The 18,507-nt window shown below is 53.4% G+C and overlaps 2 protein-coding genes and 1 non-coding gene across 4 annotated transcripts; all 3 read right to left on the bottom strand.

The window, feature by feature from the left end:
* Positions 1–156: 156 nt before the first annotated feature.
* Positions 157–2,172, bottom strand: C8H12orf57 (chromosome 8 C12orf57 homolog). Its single transcript, XM_075982817.1, has 3 exons — positions 1,995–2,172; positions 1,605–1,781; positions 157–385 (listed from the first exon to the last, which is right to left on the bottom strand). The coding sequence occupies exons 1-3, from the start codon at positions 2,044–2,046 to the stop codon at positions 234–236; spliced, it is 381 nt and encodes a 126-aa protein (XP_075838932.1). The 5' UTR covers positions 2,047–2,172; the 3' UTR covers positions 157–233.
* Positions 2,173–2,291: 119 nt separating this feature from the next.
* On the bottom strand, positions 2,292–2,353 carry LOC142856666 (U7 small nuclear RNA). Its single transcript, XR_012911706.1, has one exon. It is a non-coding gene; the product is annotated as a U7 small nuclear RNA (small nuclear RNA).
* Positions 2,354–3,436: 1,083 nt separating this feature from the next.
* Atn1 (atrophin 1) lies at positions 3,437–17,062 on the bottom strand. Of its 2 annotated transcripts, none has more exons than XM_075982812.1 (11): positions 17,044–17,062; positions 16,643–16,713; positions 10,566–10,741; positions 9,987–10,124; positions 9,732–9,845; positions 6,974–8,964; positions 6,579–6,801; positions 5,636–6,332; positions 4,581–4,724; positions 4,089–4,269; positions 3,437–3,966 (listed from the first exon to the last, which is right to left on the bottom strand). In XM_075982812.1, the coding sequence occupies exons 3-11, from the start codon at positions 10,590–10,592 to the stop codon at positions 3,933–3,935; spliced, it is 3,549 nt and encodes a 1,182-aa protein (XP_075838927.1). In that variant the 5' UTR covers positions 10,593–10,741; positions 16,643–16,713; positions 17,044–17,062; the 3' UTR covers positions 3,437–3,932. The 2 variants fall into 2 exon arrangements, with proteins under 2 accessions (XP_075838927.1, XP_075838928.1); XM_075982813.1 differs by having other exon boundaries at positions 6,974–8,961.
* Between the last annotated feature and the right edge of the window lie 1,445 nt (positions 17,063–18,507).

The following is an 18,507-nucleotide window of genomic DNA, read 5'->3' as shown; positions in this document are numbered from 1 at the left end:
CACTCCACCCCCTGGGAGGACAGAGGAAAGGGGCTCTTGAGAGCAGGGTTGGTCCCAGCAAAGAGTATAGGAAGGAAGCTGAAGCGGGGGAAAGGCCGGAGGCAGTGAGAATCAACAAGTGGGGGTAGCCAAGACTACAAAGGACCGACACAAAGGTTTAGTCACAAGCATTTATTATCCTCTGGAGAGCAAGGTCGTCTTCCCTGGCGGTGGCACACGCGCAAGAACAAATCTCAGGAGGCTGCCACACTGCTTCCGGAAGCCGGCCCATGGGGTGGCAAAGTCATAGGGGGCAGGAACAGGGCCTTTAACTTGCCGGACAGGCTGGCAATCTCAGGATCCTGCGCTTCGTAAGACTTGACTAGGCGGGCAAACTTAAGGACACCTGCAAGAGGAAGCAAGGAAGGACGCCTGCTGGAGGCCAGTGTGCCAAGGCAGGGAACGGACGCCCGATAGTAGACAGACACAAGTGGGTAGCCCTCCCCCACCCCAGTTTCCACTAGGCACAACTGGATACAATGTGAAAAAGTCCTAAAGTGCCCAGGCATGGTGGTGCACGCCTTTAGTGCCAGTACTTGACAGGCAGAGGCAGGTGGCTCTCTGAGTTCGAGGCCAACTTGGTCTACAAAGCAAATTCCAGATCAGCCAGGACTATGCGGAGAAACTCTGTCTCAAAAAAAAAAAAGGTGATGGCGCACACCTTTTTTTTTTTTTAATATTTATTTATTATGTATACAATATTCTGTCTGTGTGTATGCCTGCAGGCCAGAAAAGGGCACCAGACCCCATACAGATGGTTGTAAGCCATCATGTGGTTGCTGGGAATTGAACTCAGGACCTTTGGAAGAGCAGGCAGTGTTCTTAACCTCTGAGCTATCTCTCCAGCCCCCGATGGCGCACACCTTTAATCCCAGCACTCGGGAGGCAGAGGCAGGCGGATCTCTGTGAGTTCGAGGCCAGCCTGGTCTACAAGAGCTCCAGGACAGGCTCCAAAGCCACGGAGAAACCCTGTCTCAAAAAACCAAAAAAGAAAAAAAAGTCCTAAAATAGAACGTTCCACTCTCGGGTGAACCATGTTAGCTGTTTTGTCCTCAAGCAGCCTAAATAAGAACAAGATCCCAGATCTACAAGCAGCCCCTGGCTAGCTGGGCCAAATCAATCAATGAACATATATAATTCCTGGAAGAGAGATCTCAATCCCCTACACCAAACTGCAGAAGCCTGTTGTCAGGCAGACAAGAGCTCAGGTTAGACTTAGGCCTGGTGACTCAAGCCTAGTCAATACCACCTACTCAGAAGGCTGATAAAGGAGCCTTTTGGTTCAAGGCCAGCCCGGGCACCTTGGTGAGTTCCTGATTCAAAGCTGAGTAGATACAGCTCAGAGGTGGAGAGCTTGCTCAACATAAGGCCTTGGGTTCAAGAGTCAGTACTTTAAATTTAGAGAGTGAAAGGGGAAAAAAAGCTGAGGATAAGTAGGCCCTGAGCTCTGAGTACCAATCTTTGATGTGACTGCCGCCCTGTGGCGAGAAAAAGATCGACTCGGGGGCCACTGATCATGAGCCCCACCCCCAATCCATCCCACCGCCATTCCATGTGGGACCCACCTTCCCCGTCGCAACTGAAGCCATAGGCTTTAATAACCTCCTGCTGGATCTGTGTGGCTACTGGCAGCACGAACTGCAGCATCTTGCCCATATCGTTGCATGCATTGTCTCTAGCCTCGTCCATGCGCACGGCGTTCTCTGGGGCCGAAAACGCTTGGATCACCTCCGCCAAGACCACTGCAAGACCGAAGCATCCCAGAGAGGTCCGCGGAGCAGGGCGGGCGAGCCCAGAGGAGGGAAGAGGTAGGGAATTAGTGGACCGAGGAGATCAGTAACCCGATAAGCTCGTCCTCCCAACCCTCCGCCCTACTGGGCAAAGGCCCCACTTGGAGAAGGAATGGGTAGTAAGGCCCTCCCCCTAAAGGCGGCCCATGCCCGGACCAGGCTCACCCTTGGCCTGCTCTGCGCTCAGGGCCGCGGGCTGGGCCGAGGCGGACGCCATAGAACGCCAGTCGCTACTTGACTATGGGAACACCGAAGAGATCTGGAGAAGCTAGCCGCCTCCTACCACAGCTGCGGGCCAGCGGAGGCGGAAAGGAAGCTATAGCGCGCGAGGCGGAAGTCTCCGAGCGTGGACCTAACACACACGCACGGAAGTCCTAGAGGAATAGGGGACCACAGCGAGAAAAAACCCCACCAGCCGCCAAGCTGGGCCCGTTGCTATTCTTGTTAACCAGGGAGATTGGGAGGGGTTTTCCGGCAAGAGCCAGAAAACCTGCTAGACAAATTCTAAAAGAGCTGTAACACTCATGAGCATCGTTAGCAGCGAGCCCGGGAAAGGCACGAACTCCACTTTCGGTGAGGGTGAGATCAGCGTGCCATCTTCCCACCCACAGAAGTATACAGATAGCAAAGCACACTTTTATTATCCAATTCGGTAAATAATATTCTAGAAGACTACTAAAACCGGTCGTTTCTTGAGTTTGTCACCGTCTGGTAGAGGGCTATGCAAATAACCCAATGCTGATTGGCTAAGAACAGCCAATCACAGCTCCTTCGTTGCTGTGAGCAAAAGCAGGGCTTCGCAATAATAAAAGCTTGGAGCGAAAGCCGGTGTAATTGGCCTTATGGAGTGGTAGGCGATGTGGCCCGATGCCATGTATTCTTGTCCTTCTAGGCTCTTGTCACCCATCCCCTTCTCAAAATGCAAGGGTTATCCAGAACGTCAGGCCCTACGGGGCATAGTACCGCACTTCTGTGGTACTAACACAAAAACTAAGAGGTAGGAAAGCCACAAGTTTAAGGGCAGCCTGGGTTACGTGACCTTGCCTCACTAAAAATAGAGGGGCTGCAAAGAGGGGTCACCCTGCCTGACAATTCTCAACTGCCTGTAACTCAAGCTACAGGGGATTCAACATCATCTTCTGGCCTCTGTTGGCTCTTGCATTCATGGGCACAGACATGAACCCATACATATAATAAAAATAAATCTTTAAGAAAATCAGTAATACAAATCTTCTTGTCCTACTGAGGTTATGTAAATGCAACTGTTTCAAAATCATTTATCAAACTAGGCTATGGAAAGGGAGTTAGATCCCTGAAGTTGTTTCTGGAGCAATCTGGTCAGGTCGGTGACAGGGATGCTTCCAAGGTGTGAGCAGGTCAAGTTCACTGTGGGCCTGTTCTTACTCTCAAAGGCCTCAGCTGCCTTAACTTCCCAGTCTTAGGAGAAACCAGAGAAATAGTGTGAGGTACCCCCATAAGCATGACTGGGGATGCATGGTCAAGCCCCCCACATCTCTTCCCATTTCCCCTAAGACAATCAGACCTCCCACCCTACCCACCCCAACAGACCCACACACCCTCCCCCCAAAAAATAAGTCACAGACAAATTCCTGGGGAAGTGTGAGGATGTTTTTGTTTGGTTGGTTTTGGTCAGGGTGTTTTTTAAAGAGCATCATATAGATATTTATATATATAAATTATTAATGTGGGACGGGCAAGGGGCACACATCGCCGAGGGGGGTGCACACAGGGGGATGGGGCAGGGGCAGCACACAATGCTACGCAAAACAGCCACATCTAACAGATGAAATAATCACATCAATGGGTTAGGGGAGGAGAAGAAAAGCAGGGGATAAGGAAGAGGGACCTGGTCCAAGATACTGTGCACTTTCTGTCCCCACCCTTGCCACTTCCCACCTCTGCACACAACCCTGGGCCTTAACCTTGTCTGTCCCTTCTTCCCTCCCTCCGCCCAGCTGCAGAAGCTCTGCCAGTGGGCAGCACCCTCTCCTCGGCTTTGGGGGGGTTGGGTGCGGCAAAAGGGTGGAGGAGTCCTCCAAGGTCTGGGTAAAGGAGCAGTGGCCGCTCTCTGGATCGCAGGTTCTACAGCGGCTTGTCGCTCTCCTTCTTCAGGTGACTAGTAAGAGGCAAAGCATCAGAGAGATGAGACTGAGGAAGGAGGGCCCCTCCCACGGGCCTGGTATCCTCTTGGTATACCCATACCCACCTCCCCTTGTGCTCTGGGAGCACCTGCCGTACCTGTAGTAGTCCTCCTGGGCGGGCAGTGGCACGCTGTGCAATGGGTGATGGGCGTGCAGCCACTGCTGCTGTTCCAGCGCCAAGCGCTGCAGCTCAGCTGACTGGGCGTGCATGGCCTGCAGCTGATGAGCTGCTGACATGGGAGCAGAAAGGGAAGCTGGCAGGTCCCGGTAAGGGGCAGCTGTGGGAAGGAAGGACAGGAGCATGTGATGGGTGGATAGGGATGGTCAGCCACTTCACAGACCGGAAACTAAGGCTAAGCTGTAAAGTTACACTGCCTGCCTGCCTGGCCAGGGCTAGAATGGAACCAGAAGTGCCAACTTCTCTCTGCCTGGGCCTAGAACCTGAGCCTCTTTTAGGAGGACCTCAGCCTCTGTTTCTACCATAGCTCCTCACCTCTCTCTCCAAACTCTACAGGCCCACTCTGCCACCCTAATCCCTCTATTCTGGCCTCCCTCACGTGAGTTTCTCCATCCCAACTTCCATCCTTACCAAAGAGCTGGTGACGAAGAACTTCGTTCTCGTGCAGAGGGTGAGGAAGAAGGGGATTAGGGAGGGTCCCAGCTGGGTAGGGGATCCGGGTAAGGTGAGACCCTGAGGCCAGGGGGTCAATGAGAGGGTGCACCGAGGCGGAGGCTGGAGGGCAGAGAAAGGAAGGTGTCACCAGGAGGCAGGGTTAGGAACAACCATGCATTGGGGTGGAGGGATTTCGCCTGTGAAGACAGACCCAAGGGATCCAAAGCAGAACGGAGCATAATGGAAGCTAGAGACTCTGAGATGAAGAGAAGAAACTGCTGGTAAGAGAGACGTATAACTGAAAACAGATCACAGTTAGCAGAGAGGACTGAGGAGGAAAGAAAAGAACGCACTGCTCTGAAGGGATGAAGGATACTTTTAGAAAACTGGTCATTTTTTGAGTTCAAGAACTGAGACAGGAAAAATATTAAGAGGTGGGATGAATATGAGCAGAAGGCACTGTATGAGAATGCCCAAAGCCTGCTATGTTGTATACTTACTAAATACATCAACCAATGCTCTAATGAGGGAGAACGGATGAGGGCGAGAAGAAACAAGCAACTCAAAATAAAAGAGTCTAAAGCCAACCAGGCAGTGTTCTGGGCTATAAGCGCTACAGTTGAGCACTTATATATACAGTATGGCACCAAAACCAAACTTACATGGGTTTCTCTAAAAGATTCTAAATCTGCAGATGGGCAGAAACACAGAAGATCCCTAGATGTAAGGGAAGGAGATGCTGGCAACAAACGAGATTTGTATACAGAGGAACAAGAACGCTGGCATGTGAGGGGCTTAGAGAAAGAATATGAAGACAGAGAAGAGGCGATCCTTCAAAAGGCTCCGGCTTTGTGCGTTATCAAGAGCAGAAGGCTGGGATAGGAAGAGGGCATGAGAAATGGAGGGAAGTCCAGCAAAGATGAGAACGGTAATCTCAGGAGAGGGTGACTGATGCCTGACCAGCAGGAACGGAAGAACGTTATGGGGTACAGCAGAGCCGCAGTTCAAAGCGAGGACAGAGAGCGTCTTACCTGCATGAATGGCATCCTGCTGGTGCAGGTGAAGGTGGGAGTGGATGTGGGAGTGCTGGTGGTGATGGGGAGTCACGTTGAGCATCTGCAGCCGGGCCAGAGGGTCATTGCCCAGGGCTGCCACCCTTTCTGCATGCTGCCTTTCTGCTGCCAGCCGCTCAGCGTAAGACATGTCAGGACGCAGGGCTGGCCCAGCTGCCAGCGCTAGCCGTTCTCGCTCTAGAGGCCCCAGGCTCGGATGGAACGGGAAAGGATGCAGGCCAGGCGGCCCAGGCTGTAGAGCCAGGCCCCCATGTCGGGGGAAGGGATCCAGGCCTGGCCCGGGGACCCCATGTAGGGGTTCCAGCTCACTAGGCTTCACCTCAAAGCCAGGCTTGAGCCGGTCACGGAGGTCACGTTCACGGGCTTCCCGCTCCCTTTCGCGGACAGCTGGGTCGCTGCTGTACAGGGCTGGGACATTGTAACCCAGAAGCCCCGGGTCCACTGCCCCCAAGGGCACATAGAATGGGTGGTTGCGATTGCCAGGAGACATGACGTGAGGTCGGGCGTATTCGCTGAGAGTGCGCAGGGCAGGAGTATCAGGACCCAGGTAAGGGGGCACTGTAGCCACAGCGCTGCCAGGCTCAAAGGGAGGCCGATGGGGCACTGGACCCAGAGACGGGCACTCCACTGGAGCACGGCCCTCCTGGGCCAGCTTCTGCAGGATACAGAAAGGAGGGGTCAGAACTGCAGTTCCGGGAAGTCTCAGCCCCACGTCGCCCGACTATCTCAGTGGGGAAAAGCCAAAACGCCTCACCCCACTCCCAGCTTTCTTTTCCTCCTGCCTGGAAGCCTGAGCTTTCGGGGCTGCAGTGGCTCCTCCCCTCCGCCAGGTGGCGAAGCGACCGGAGTGGCGAAGCCCGGGACCGGGAGAGGCGCGCGGCGCACCTTGTGACGCACTCACCACACTGCGCTCCAGCTCGCGCTCTTTCTCGCGCTCGCGCTCCTTCTCGCGCTCCCGTTCGCGCTCGCGCTCCTTTTCTTCGCGCGCGCGCTGCTCGGCCTCGCGCCGCACTTTCTCCACCAGGTCCGCGCGCTTCTTGGCCAGCTTGGATCCCTCCAGCGGCACGAAGTACAGGTCGCTGCGCGCGCACGAGTTGAAGCCACGGTCCAGGTGCTTATTGAACCTGCCGGGCGGGCGCAGGGCTGTGAGCCCGAGCCTCAAGGGCAGCCCCCTCCAGCCCATGTCCCTAAAGCGGCCCCCACCAGCGTGTGTCCCTGATGTCAATAGCACGGTGACCGTCGTCCCTTCGTCTTCCGCTTCCAGACCCACCTGCACCCAACCCCACGGCTGCTCACCTGGCTGACTGGCTGGCGTGGCTGGGCACATCCACCACCTTGGGAGGGGGCGAGGGGCTTCGGGCCGGGGGCACCGGACTCTCAGGAGCTTCATACTCTTCAGCTGGCTCCTGTTTGATCTGCGTGGCAGTCAGGGGCGGCCCTGTCGCTGGGGCCGCGGGTGGTGGAGGCAGAGATGACAAACTCGAAGGCCCCGCAGGTGGCAGGGGCCCTGGTCCCACAGTGGGTGAGCCTGGCTTGAAGGTCCCTGGGCCTGCTGGCGGAGAGGTGCCTCGAAAGCCAGGCGGGGTCCCTGTTCTGAAGGAGGGTGGTGACCCCGGTTTGTATCCAGGCGGGGTGGCGGTCTTATAGGACCCAGGGGATGGGGCTCTCTTGCTGTACTGAGGGGGCCCAGGTGGTGAGGCCGTCTTGTAGCCTGCAGGCGAGGAAGCCACGGTAGCGATGACAGTAGAAAGTGTAGCTGAGGAAGTAGTGACTGGAGGAACGGGTGGGAAGGGGTAGGATGCCCCTTGGGGACCCTGGGATGAGGAGGGGTGCGAGCAGGAGTAGGAGGCTTGAGAGGAAGAGCCTGAAGCGTTGGAAGAAGAGGAAACTGGGGGGCCATTGGGACCTGCTTGACTATAGGACACCTGGCCATGAGGTGGAGGCAGGTGCGCTGGCCCCTGTGGGTAGGGCCTCAAAGACCCCAGGGAGGGAGACATGTTGTAAGGGTGTGCATGGTGGGAGCCGCTGCTCTCTAGGGGGTGAGGATATGCCCCAGGTGGAGGGGGCCCAGAGTTTCCAGGATGGTGTTGTTGCTGTTGCTGCGGCTGCTGCTGCTGCTGCTGGTGATGGTGATGTGTAGGGGCTGGTGGGTGGGCTGTGGATTGGCCTCCAGCAGGAGGGTAAGGGCCTGGATGGGTGTTGTTGCTGGCCAAGAGGCGGCCATAGGGAGGAGGAGGTGGAGGAGCCTGACTCCACACAGCCTGGGACGGGAGGGAAGGCTGGGTATACTTGGGTGGCTGATTAGAGACAGATATACTTGTAGGCGGAGGGAAAGAATGGGGATAACTGGGCAGAGCTTGGGAAGCTGGGTACTGGGAGGCCGAGGAGGAGGAAGAACTAGAAGCTGCTGCTGCAGAGCTACTGGAGGATGAATATGGATACCGCATTGGGGGCCCAGGGGCAGAGGAGGAAGAAGCTGGGGGTAAAGGGTGGGGTGAGGGAGCCAGAGTTGGACCCTTCTCTGGGCCAGGAGGAAGTCCACTCATACCCTGACCCATGGCATGGGGAGAGGGCAGATGCCCAGGGATTGGCTGAGCCCCCATGCCAGGAGGAGAGGCTGAGGCATTGTTGAGGGGTCTTAGGGCAGGTGGAGGAGGCAGGTTTGGGGTCACGTGGGGGAAAGTAGCTGATGGTGGAGCAGAAGGTAAGTTCCCACCACCCACTGGAGCATTAGGTGGCTTTGTTGGAGGGGGACCACTGGCCCCGGAGCTTGATATTGGAATTGGGGTGGTGGGTGGGGGGTGCTGCTTGCCTCCACTAGGGGTACCCACTGAAGAGGCAGCTGCTCCCCCTTTGGGGCCCATGGGGGGCCCAGATAAAACACCTGCACTAGCATTCCCAGGGTAGAGCTGTGGGTGTGGGGGAGGGGCTCCAGGAGGTGGGCCCTGGAATAATCGAGATGTGGGTGGCTCCATTGGAGCATGATATCCAGTAGGTGTCACAGAAGGATGGGGTTCAAAGCCGGGCTCTGGCTGTCGGGGAGTGCTGTCTGGTGGTGGAGGGGAAGGAGGAAAGAGTGGAGGTGGGTGGTAGGGGCGGGCTGGGCCCTGAGACAGGCCGGAAGATGAGTCGGAGTCGTTCTCCACACTTCCAGGGCTGTAGATGCTGGGAGATGTGCTTCGGTTATCCTGATCTATGTCCCTAGGGTCACTGCTGCCATCGTCATTAATGCTGCGCCCATCCAAGCTGTCCAGATCCGATGGAGACTGTGGTCGAGGGAGCTCCTGCTGTCAGGGAAGAGGGCTCGGTTTTCCTCTCTTCCTTTACTGCTTTCCCAGGATTCACGACTGACTGCAGACCCTTCTTGCCATCTCTTGTGTACTCTATGCGCATCCCTGATCTCCTTTAGCTATCCCCCATGCTTGGTTTCCTTTTGTTTTCTTTCTTCCTTGCTTGCTTTTTTTAAAGACAGGGTTTCATATAGCCCAGGCTGACCTCCAGATCACCAATAGCACAGGATGACCTTGAACTTTTTGTTTATTTTTTGAGATAGGGTTCTCTGTGTGGCCCTCGCTGTCCTAGAACTAGTTTTGTAGACCAGACTAGCTTGGAACTCACAGAGATCCACCTGCCTCTGCCTCCCTGATGGGATTAACAGTGTGTACCACTACTGCCTGGCTGACCTTGAATTTTTATCTTACTGCCTCTGAATGCTAGGGTCAGAGCTGTGTCCAGCTATTAAATGTGTGGACTGAGCACTATATACTAGGAACTCACTCTACCAAGTGAGCCACATTACCAGCCCCATTTCTGTATCCTAATAACTTACTTGTCCCTTCCACAAAGGAGGCTGTGATGCCTTCCCTACCCTCTTGGCCCTGCCCTGTCACCTACTGTTCTAACTGAAGCCTACCATATTATAGACAGGACCACTACAAATAAGCACCCAACAGGACTTTTCTATCTGAGCAGAGTCAAAGTAGGCGTGGTGCACAAAATACGCTTAGAGAAAGAACAGTCAGAAACAAGTCACAGTAGGCACCAGGCCTCTCACCTCAGTTTTGGTCTTTTTGGGTGCACTGGTCTCCTCGCTTTCGCTCTCTGAGATCTCCTCACTGCGGCCCTGCTTGCTGGCCTTTGGGGTAGAGGTCTCCTCTACTCGCGCCTTCTGTGAAGGAGGAAGAGCACGCTGTCGTCTTCTGTCTCTTAAGCCCCCGCCAGAGTTACTCTCTGCCAGACCTGAAGCCCCCCTCCAAATCCCCTTTCAGCTGTAGTGCTGTGGCATCGGTGGGGGCCAGAGGAGGAATACCTTGGCAGTCTGCCTGGACTTCTCAGCTTTGCCATCACTGCTGGACGTGCTGACCCCTCCAGGGGAGGCCCGGCCCCTTGATCTCAGCTCTTCCCGGGGCCCAGGGGCCTCTTTCTTCCGTCCACTCCTCATTGACATCTGTGAGCAGGATGGAGTCAGGTAGTGGGTAGTGTGTTCCACTGCACCTGACTTTAGTCTATACATTGTTTCTATTCTCCACTTTATACATTGTTTCTGCTCTCCACTTTAGTCTATACATTGTTTCTATTCTCCACTTTAGTCTATACATTGTTTCTATTCTCCACTTTAGTCTATACATTGTTTCTGCTCTCCACTTTATACATTGTTTCTGCTCTCCACTTTAGTCTATACATTGTTTCTATTCTCCACTTTAGTCTATACATTGTTTCTGCTCTCCACTTTATACATTGTTTCTGCTCTCCACTTTAGTCTATACATTGTTTCTATTCTCCACTTTAGTCTATACATTGTTTCTGCTCTCCACTTTAGGCCCCTCCCCCTAGCTTCCCTGCTCCTGCCCTTTGACCTGTCATACTGCTCACTAGAGCTTCTACTCACTGAGTCTTTATTCTGTCGTGTCTTCATTCTTCAGGCTGTGGAGACCCCATTCTCCTCTGCCTGAGCAGCTTAATACAGAATCTCGTATGCTGTACCCCAAGCTCCCCACAGCTGTGGTCTGGGAAGCTGGGAGCAGTTGTAGGCACGTGGTACTTGCAGGGTGTTCTCTGTGAAACCTGTTAGGAAAAACCATCAGCATCTCCATGTTACAGCAGAAACAGCAGGGGTCTGAGAAAGAAGCAGAATCCTAAACCTTGGGGTCAAGAGGCACAGGCATGAGAGACTGCGACTGTGGCTTGCTCCATAGGCTGCAACAGCTAAGTGATGGGGACTCACGATATAACCTCTTTCACCTCTAGGGAAGGCAGAAAATTCAGGTGTGCCTATGAACCCCACCCTAACACAGCAGGATTTTACCCTTCACAAGTCCTAAAGAGAATCGGTAGCCTGGTATGGGGAATGCGTATAGTGCCAGCACTCAGAAGGCTATGGTATGAGCATCATATGTTCAAGACCAGCCTGAAAAAGAACAAAATCCTGCCTCAACACACAAAACAGCAGCAGAAAAAAAATCCCACTCTTTAATTCTAGAGCCTTACAAATTCAAAAGCAGCATAAAGAAACAAGGCTGAAGTATCAGTTTACTGAGTATCTTCTTTGTGTCAAGCACATTACATACGATTTCCTGTCACATCTCCATTACACCCTAAAGGGGGACTAATAGGTAAGGGGACTGAAGCTCAGAGACTGACTGTGACTGCGGCCTGCCCCACCTTCCACAGGGACGAATCAAGCCCTCTGCAATCTGACTTCAAAGGCCACACTTGATCGCCCGCTCTTCTAAACTCTCCTCAGAAGGTGGAGAGAATTCTAAGAAGCCTACATCACTCGCTCAGATAGCAATCTTGATTCACGTCAGACAATGTAGACAAATGTCCCATACTGAGCAGCACAGTCTCACCAGCCTCAACCCAAATCAAGGTATCTTCAAAACTACAGAACATTCTAGACAGCCTCCTAAGGATCCATCCTCTAGTAGTTAGCCTTTTCCGCTTACAGGAATTTTGTCCAGAGAGTTAGTCAACCTAAACTGACAATATTTGGGAGGAAAAATTCCCAGAAAGTTTCAAACAATTACATTGCCACCCCAGGCTCAATCTACAAGAATGATGTGCAGACACAGCCTGCAGTAGGGGCAACCTTTCCACGAGTCCTAGGTCCCCTCCAGCTTTCACTGCTCAGCCATTGTCTACCTTCTTTGCGTGGCTTTGAACAGGTACATGTTATCAAAGATTTACATGGAATTTACTGTACCCGATCTACAGGTGACTTTAAAAGCACGGGAGAGTGTGTACAGGTATAAACAGACACAGCATCATTCCATACAAGGTACTTGAGTATGTGTTGATGTTGGTGTCTGTGGAGTACTGGAACAAAGCCCCCAGGGATCAAAGGGATGGCTGTATTGGGGTTTCCTGGGCTCAAAAGAAAAGTCAAAGCTTTTACAGTAACCAGACTCAAAATACCCTGACTGGCTGAGGGGAGGGGTGTGCACGTGTGAGGGCAACCTGTTAGTCAGTTCTCCCTTCTCACCATGTGGGACCCAGGGATCAAACCCAGGTGCCTCTACTCAGTGAGCCATCTCACCAGCCCAACTCAAAATATTTTTTTAATTTTTTATTATGTACATTGGTGTTCTATCTGCACTCATGTCTGTGTGAGGGTGTTGGGTCCCCTGAAACTGTTAATACAGACAGTTGTCAACTTCCATGCAGGTGCTGGGAATTGAACCCAGGACCTCTAGAAGAGCAGCCCAGGGCTCTTAAGAGCTGAGCCATCTCTCCAGCCCCCTCCAAAGATTTTACTACCACAAAAAGACAAAATGTCAGCAAACATGCAATACAGACTTACAAAATCAAGTCTGCTTCTCACTTGGCTGGGCAGCCTTCCTGGCTGTATGTAGCCATACAGACATGGATAGTGTCTTCTACCTGTGCTCTCACTTGGCCTGAGCAGCCTACCTGTCTCTAGCAGTACAAACACGAATATCACCAGCTACCCATGTATCCAGCCAGACATTTTTATCTGAACTTCAACTCCTGATCTTCCAGTCTTCAGTCCCCGGGTGCTGGTGCACTGAGCCCAGGGCCTCAAGCATGCCAGGCAAGTACACTGGATTTGCCCTGTGTTTCTTGCTAAGAGGCAAACCATGCCATAAAACCATCCATAATTTTTTTTTTTGATTTTCAAGACAGGGTTTCTCCGTAGCTTTTTGGTTCCTGTCCTGGAACTAGCTCTTGTAGACCAGGCTGGCCTCGAACTCACAGAGATCTGCCTGCCTCTGCCTCCCGAGTGCTAGGATTAAAGGCGTGCGCCACCACCGCCCAGCCCCATTCATAATTTTTTAAAATTTAATTTGCTATGTATGAACGTTTTGCTTGAATGGATGTGTACCACGTGTGTGCCTGGTCCCTGGGGAGGTGGGAAGAGGGCAGCAGATACCCTGGAACTAGAGTTAGTATGGGTGTGAGCTATCATGTGGGTGCTGAGAATAAAACCTGGGTCCTCTGCACGAGTCACAAGTCCACAGATGCTCTAAACCATTGAGCCATCTCTCCCGACCTTTTCTCTTGTCTGTTTCTCTATTGTTGTTGTTTTAGTTTTCCAAGACAAGGTCTCTCTGTGGAGCCCTGGCTGTCCTGGAGCTCACTATGTAGACAGGGCTGACTTTGAACTCACAGGGATCTGCTTGTTTCTACTTCCTGAATGCTAAGATTAAAAGTGTGTGCCACTATGCCCATTAAGACATTTTAAGAGCAAAAACTGTTGTGGTCATAGTTTTTTCCTTTCTATATTTTCCACTGATGTCGTGTGCACACACATAGAGGGTCTGTGTTCCTTATCTGAGACAGCGTCACACTATGCTCTTTGTACCAGCCTTAAACTAAACCCGGTAGTCTTCCATTTCTGTTTGCCAAGACCGGGTTTGTAAGTGAGCAGCTCATCCAGGCAAGTGTACTATTGTCAATGACCTTTAAACCAAGTGAATGTCAGCAGGTCCATCTGTTATCGTTTTGTTTTGAGGGAGGGTCTCAAGTACAGGTATACCCCAGGCTCGGCAGGTCCTTTGAATCAGTTGATATTAACCCAGGTGAAAATAGACTAAATTTACCCATCTACTCTGAGCTGGAAAGTGCAGTTCTCCACAGAATACAGAGTAATTGCTTTTGCCCACCCCACTGAACCATACTGAGGCAGGCAATGAGGAACACGTAAGTCTAACATTTCCAGGGAACTTAATAACTTACACTGAATGGGCACAAAATAGATGGGACAGAGCCCCCAAGTCTAAAGTTTCAACTGGCCGGGCGATGGTGGCACAAGCCTTTAATCCCAGCACTCGGGAGGCAGAGGCAGGCGGATCTCTGTGAGTTCGAGACCAGCCTGGTCTACAGAGCTAGTTTCCAGGACAGGCTCCAAAGCCACAGAGAAACCCTGTCTTGAAAAAGCCAAATAAATAAATAAATAATAAAAAAATAAAGTTTTAACTGATGTTTGCCCAGTAAACCAGTTTACTTCAACTACAGCTATAGCCACCATTTTTAAAAGTTGTTTTGTGAATTGGTTTTAAAATACTATGCATTACCAGGCACGGGGACAACATCTGTAATTCCGTCACTTGGGAGGTGAAGGCAGGAGGACCCAGCCACCCTCAGCAAATAGCAAGTTCAAGGCCAGCCAGTTTCATAAAATCCTGTCTCAAAAAAATAAAACTACAAATGGGAAAAGAGAAGGAGGGGGAGTAAACAAATGTCCAAGAGCAGAACCGAACCAAAGAGGAGCAGACAACAGTGCCAGCCATGACAAGAAGAACACTACCTGTGGCTGCATCTGTTGCCCTCCCCCTCCCATCACAGGACTGGTTTACCAAGTCAGTTTGATTCCTAAACGATCCAAAAGGTCAAAAACTATACTAAAGTTCCTTGGAGAACAGAGCAATCACTGTGTGCCTTTCTTACCTTTTTAATCAGCTGAGATCTGATAAAATTTGCAATGAGTAGCTTTGGAAGAGAAAAAAACAGCATCAACGGGGCAGTAATTTCCGGGATGAGGAGTGGCAGAGTGGGGATGGAGTTGAGACTGAGGTCAGATCATAGTTAAGTCTGGGCTTGGGTGGTATTCTAACACCAACTGACCAAGTGGCACGCCATTCTGCCTAGAAGGCTGTTGCTAACACTTACAGGGCATCTACCATGGACAACAGCACCCATCTACTGCCATTTCCTTACTGCAAAAGAAAAGCATGGGAGACCAAACTCAGCAGGCAAGGAAACAGAAACCAAGAGTCTCTCAGTAAGCACAGGAGAGGGAAGGAGAGGGACTAGGAATGCAGATCAGTGTGCAGAATGCTGGGCTAGCATGCAAGAAGCCCAGGGTTAGATTCCAACACTACATAAAACAGGGTGTGGCTCATGCCTGCACTCTGAGGTACGGGTGAGGAGATCGCAAGTTCAAGGTCATCTCCTGTAGTGAGTGAGTTCAAGTCAAGCCAGCTTGGGCTATAGAATAGAAGACCATCTCAAAAACCAAAAACATAGATTACTACCAAACCAATGCCTGGAATCAAACCATGAGGCTCACATGGCGGAAGAAGAGAATCAACTCAACACCAAGATACCCTTTGACCTCCACATGTACACCAGGGTACACACACAAAATAGATAAATGCAATTAAAAAATTTTTTTAAAGAAAGAAATTAAGAAACAAATAATACAAGAATCTCAGAAAATGACCACATCACAGGCTCCCTGGGAAGAGCTTACAGAGTATATTTTTTTCAGGGTCACTGAGTAGGCTCCATCATTTCAGACCTGCTTGCCTGACAATCACTTGAAAATAACCAAGATATGGATGAAGCACAGACCAACCAGCAGCTAACAATGCGGTAGCCTAAGTCTTGTTAGAACCCAGGACTGCTGAAGGAGCCACAGAGGCCATTTCATCAGACAATGAAGGTGGCGCTCAAAGACAAGAGAAGTGACTTGCCCAAGGTCACAGAGACACAGGCAGAGTACACCCTGGTCTCCCAGCTCTGTTCCAGAGCATCCCGTTCTGCTCCAGGTTGTGCCATAGTTCTCTCCCCTGGGTGGCACTCACCTGAGACAGGCATGGAGAGCCATGCCATTTCTGTGAGTTCAGGAAAGTAAAAGGTCAAAGATTGGTTGAATGAAGGGGGTCACCCTGGGAACTGACAAAGAGGAAAGAAATCCAAAGAGGACTTCAAGAAAGTAAAATCGTGTGAAGAGTCAACCACGTATAAAACACAAGGGTGGGAGAGGCCAGAAGAAACTGCCCAGGATGATAGAACTTCGTTTTTTATTTAAACCAGAGCCTCTGTATGTATATTAGGAACTAACATACCACTGAGCTACCTCCAGCCCAAGACCATATAGTTTGAACAACAGTATATTCGTCTTCCCACCATACCCAGGTAAAGGCTTGCAAAAATGACCTGCAAGCAACAGTGCTACCTGTTCCAACAGATCGCTGGAGGAGAAAGGGTGTACCTCCTCAGGAAACCCCTACTTGGGGCAAAACCAGAAACATCTCCCAGAACCCCTCCCAAGAGCCCATAGGACATAGCTACAGGCTGAGGCCTGATCTATGTACTGAAACCCCACCTATAGAACTTCCCACTGGATCACAGCCATGGCAACAAAATGGGTGAAAAAAAAGTGCCCCTCCAGAGACCATCCCAGGGGTCCATCTGGCAGCCACTATTACCACCTCAGTTGCCAAAGCAACTCCGACCTTCTTACAGTATCCTCTGGGAAGGGAGCTTTAGGGTAACCTGCCCCAGGCACAAAGGGAGACCTCCGGGATCAAAGCAGTAACTGAAGGCCTCCCAGATAGAGCCCTGCTGTGGGGCAGCTAATGCTGAGGGGATGAGGGTGGAGGTCACAATTCCTTGGAATGCCTACAAGATTGCCCAATTCGCTCTTCTTTCCCAACCTCCCAACCTTTCTAATTCTCCCTTCTGTATTCCTGCCTTTCTTATTAGTGTTGGGAGACTCACACTGCCGAGCCTCAGTGCCCCCTTCACGAAGTAACTAGGTCTGGGATTAGGAAAACAGGGTCAGAGGTGACCTAGAGTGGGGAAAAGAAAACTGAGTCACAAAAGATACGGCCTTCCCATTTCCACCCCAGGCTTCTCAAAGATGGGCCTCTCTTGGTCCTTCTCCATTCCCCCAGGTTCAGTCCCCCCCTCTCGGCAGCAACAATCCTGTTCTTACCACCCACCACACCCCTTTCCCGGTTCCCAGTTCCCTTCGGTTCCTAATACCCGCAATCCTGGGTTCTGGAACCCAGGTTCTGGGCCTGTGGGGCTTCTGGAGCCTTCACGCCCCACCTCGCTGCCATCTCTCCGATTCGTCCTGCCTTCTCCGCGAACCACCCGCACAGCATCCCCCGTTTTACCTCCGCCAAGTCTCCACCTCGGCGTTCCTCCCCTTTAGGCTCTGGTCCTGGCGACGCTCGGCCCCATCAGCCCTCCTCCCGAGACACCCCCCACCTCCTGAGCTCGCGACTCCCGGGCCCGCGTCCCTCCTCCGGGCGGCCCCACCCCCTGAGCCCCCAGCCTCGGGCCCGGCCGTGCCCGCAGTGAGGGAACGCGACCGGGAAAATAACAAATGGAGGCGGCGGCGGGAGGGGGGGGCGGCAGGGGTGGGGGCGGGGAGCCCAGGGCCAAACGGGGCGGCCCGGGCGGGCGGCAGCAGACCTTACCTGCGAGCGGCTCGGGACGGCTGGCTGGCTGCGAGTGCAGTCGGGCTCCGGCGCCTCCCGGGGACGGCGACGGCCACTCCCCGCCCTCCTCGCTGCGCGGCTTCAGTCGCTGCTGCCGCGGCGGCGGCGGCGGCGGCCCCGGCCCCCCCGGAGGGTGGCCCCCATGCCTCGCTCTCCGCGCAGTCCCGATCGGTTCCTCGCACTCCCCGCCCGCCCGCCCGGAACGCGCCGCCCGCCCCCGCCGCGCCGCCCGCCTCCGCCCGCACTCGCGGCCCCAGCGAGGCCCGCGACCCCCGACCCTCCCGCCGCTCGTGCCGCGCGCCCCTAGCCCGCCCCGATGCCAGCCGCCCACAAACGCGTCCTGGCCCGAGGCCCCGGCCCGGCGCCGGGCTGCGGGCGGGCGGGCAGGCGGACGGGCTGGGCGGCGCGTCCGGCGACTCGCACAGGAAAGCGGACGGCGGAGGGAGGGCGCTCGGGAGAGGGGGATGGGAGCAGGGAGGAAGAGGGAGAAGGAGGGAGCGCGGAGGAACGGAGGAGAGAGGGGCCCGGAGGAGACGCGAGGGAGGGAGCGCGCGGCAGTCGGGGGGCGGAGGATCAGGGAAGGGGAGGCGCCGGGCGAGTTTGGCCGAAGCCGGCCGGGGCGCGGAGGGAGAGGGCCTCGCGGTGCCGAGCGTGGGGAGCTCCCGGGCCCCGCGCGCGAGCGGGCTGGGTGGGAGGGGCTGTAGACTGTGAAGGCAGACATAGGGAGGCTGAAGAAGTTTGGGGACAAGGGGCTGTGGCAGGGGTGAAGTGGGAGGAGTTTGGGGGGGGGTCCTGAAGTAGAGACTGGGATAATGGGGCTATATTGGAAAGATGGGGAGGAAAGGCGAGAACCTTAGACTGGAGGTGTTTAGGGGCTGTTTCGGAGAGAATGCGATGGAAGTTTGGAGACCTGGGCGGAAAAAGATGAAAAGATGAAGAAGACATACTCGGGAATGGTGTTTCGGAAGAGATGAGTTTAAAGGGGGACGGTGTTGAATGCAAACCTCGAGGATTTGGGAGTGATGGAGTGAAGCTGGAGGGAGTCCAGATACCTCTGTGGGAGCGCAGGCATGAGAGGTCCCAGAAGAGATTTTAAAAGGTGGGACCAGATGCCTATTCTAGAGGGAGACTGGGTTT

The sequence above is a fragment of the Microtus pennsylvanicus genome, chromosome 8 (genome assembly GCF_037038515.1).
Source record: "Microtus pennsylvanicus isolate mMicPen1 chromosome 8, mMicPen1.hap1, whole genome shotgun sequence".
In the NCBI taxonomy this organism is placed as follows: Eukaryota; Metazoa; Chordata; class Mammalia; order Rodentia; family Cricetidae; genus Microtus; species Microtus pennsylvanicus.
This window is presented reverse-complemented; position numbering and strand designations above follow the sequence as displayed.

Excerpts from the sequence above, each read along its gene's own strand:
- C8H12orf57 (XM_075982817.1), bottom strand. The coding sequence starts at position 2,046 with ATGGCGTCCGCCTCGGCCCAGCCCGCGGCCCTGAGCGCAGAGCAGGCC. Across the intron at positions 1,782-1,994 it reads GAGCGCAGAGCAGGCCAAGG|TGGTCTTGGCGGAGGTGATC; the intron begins GTGAGCCTGGTC and ends TCGGTCTTGCAG. Across the intron at positions 386-1,604 it reads CTTCAGTTGCGACGGGGAAG|GTGTCCTTAAGTTTGCCCGC; the intron begins GTGGGTCCCACA and ends TTCCTCTTGCAG.
- Atn1 (XM_075982812.1), bottom strand. The coding sequence starts at position 10,592 with ATGAAGACACGACAGAATAAAGACTCA. Across the intron at positions 9,846-9,986 it reads AGTCCAGGCAGACTGCCAAG|AAGGCGCGAGTAGAGGAGAC; the intron begins GTATTCCTCCTC and ends CCTCCTTCACAG. Across the intron at positions 6,333-6,578 it reads GCGAGCTGGAGCGCAGTGTG|AAGCTGGCCCAGGAGGGCCG; the intron begins GTGAGTGCGTCA and ends TGTATCCTGCAG.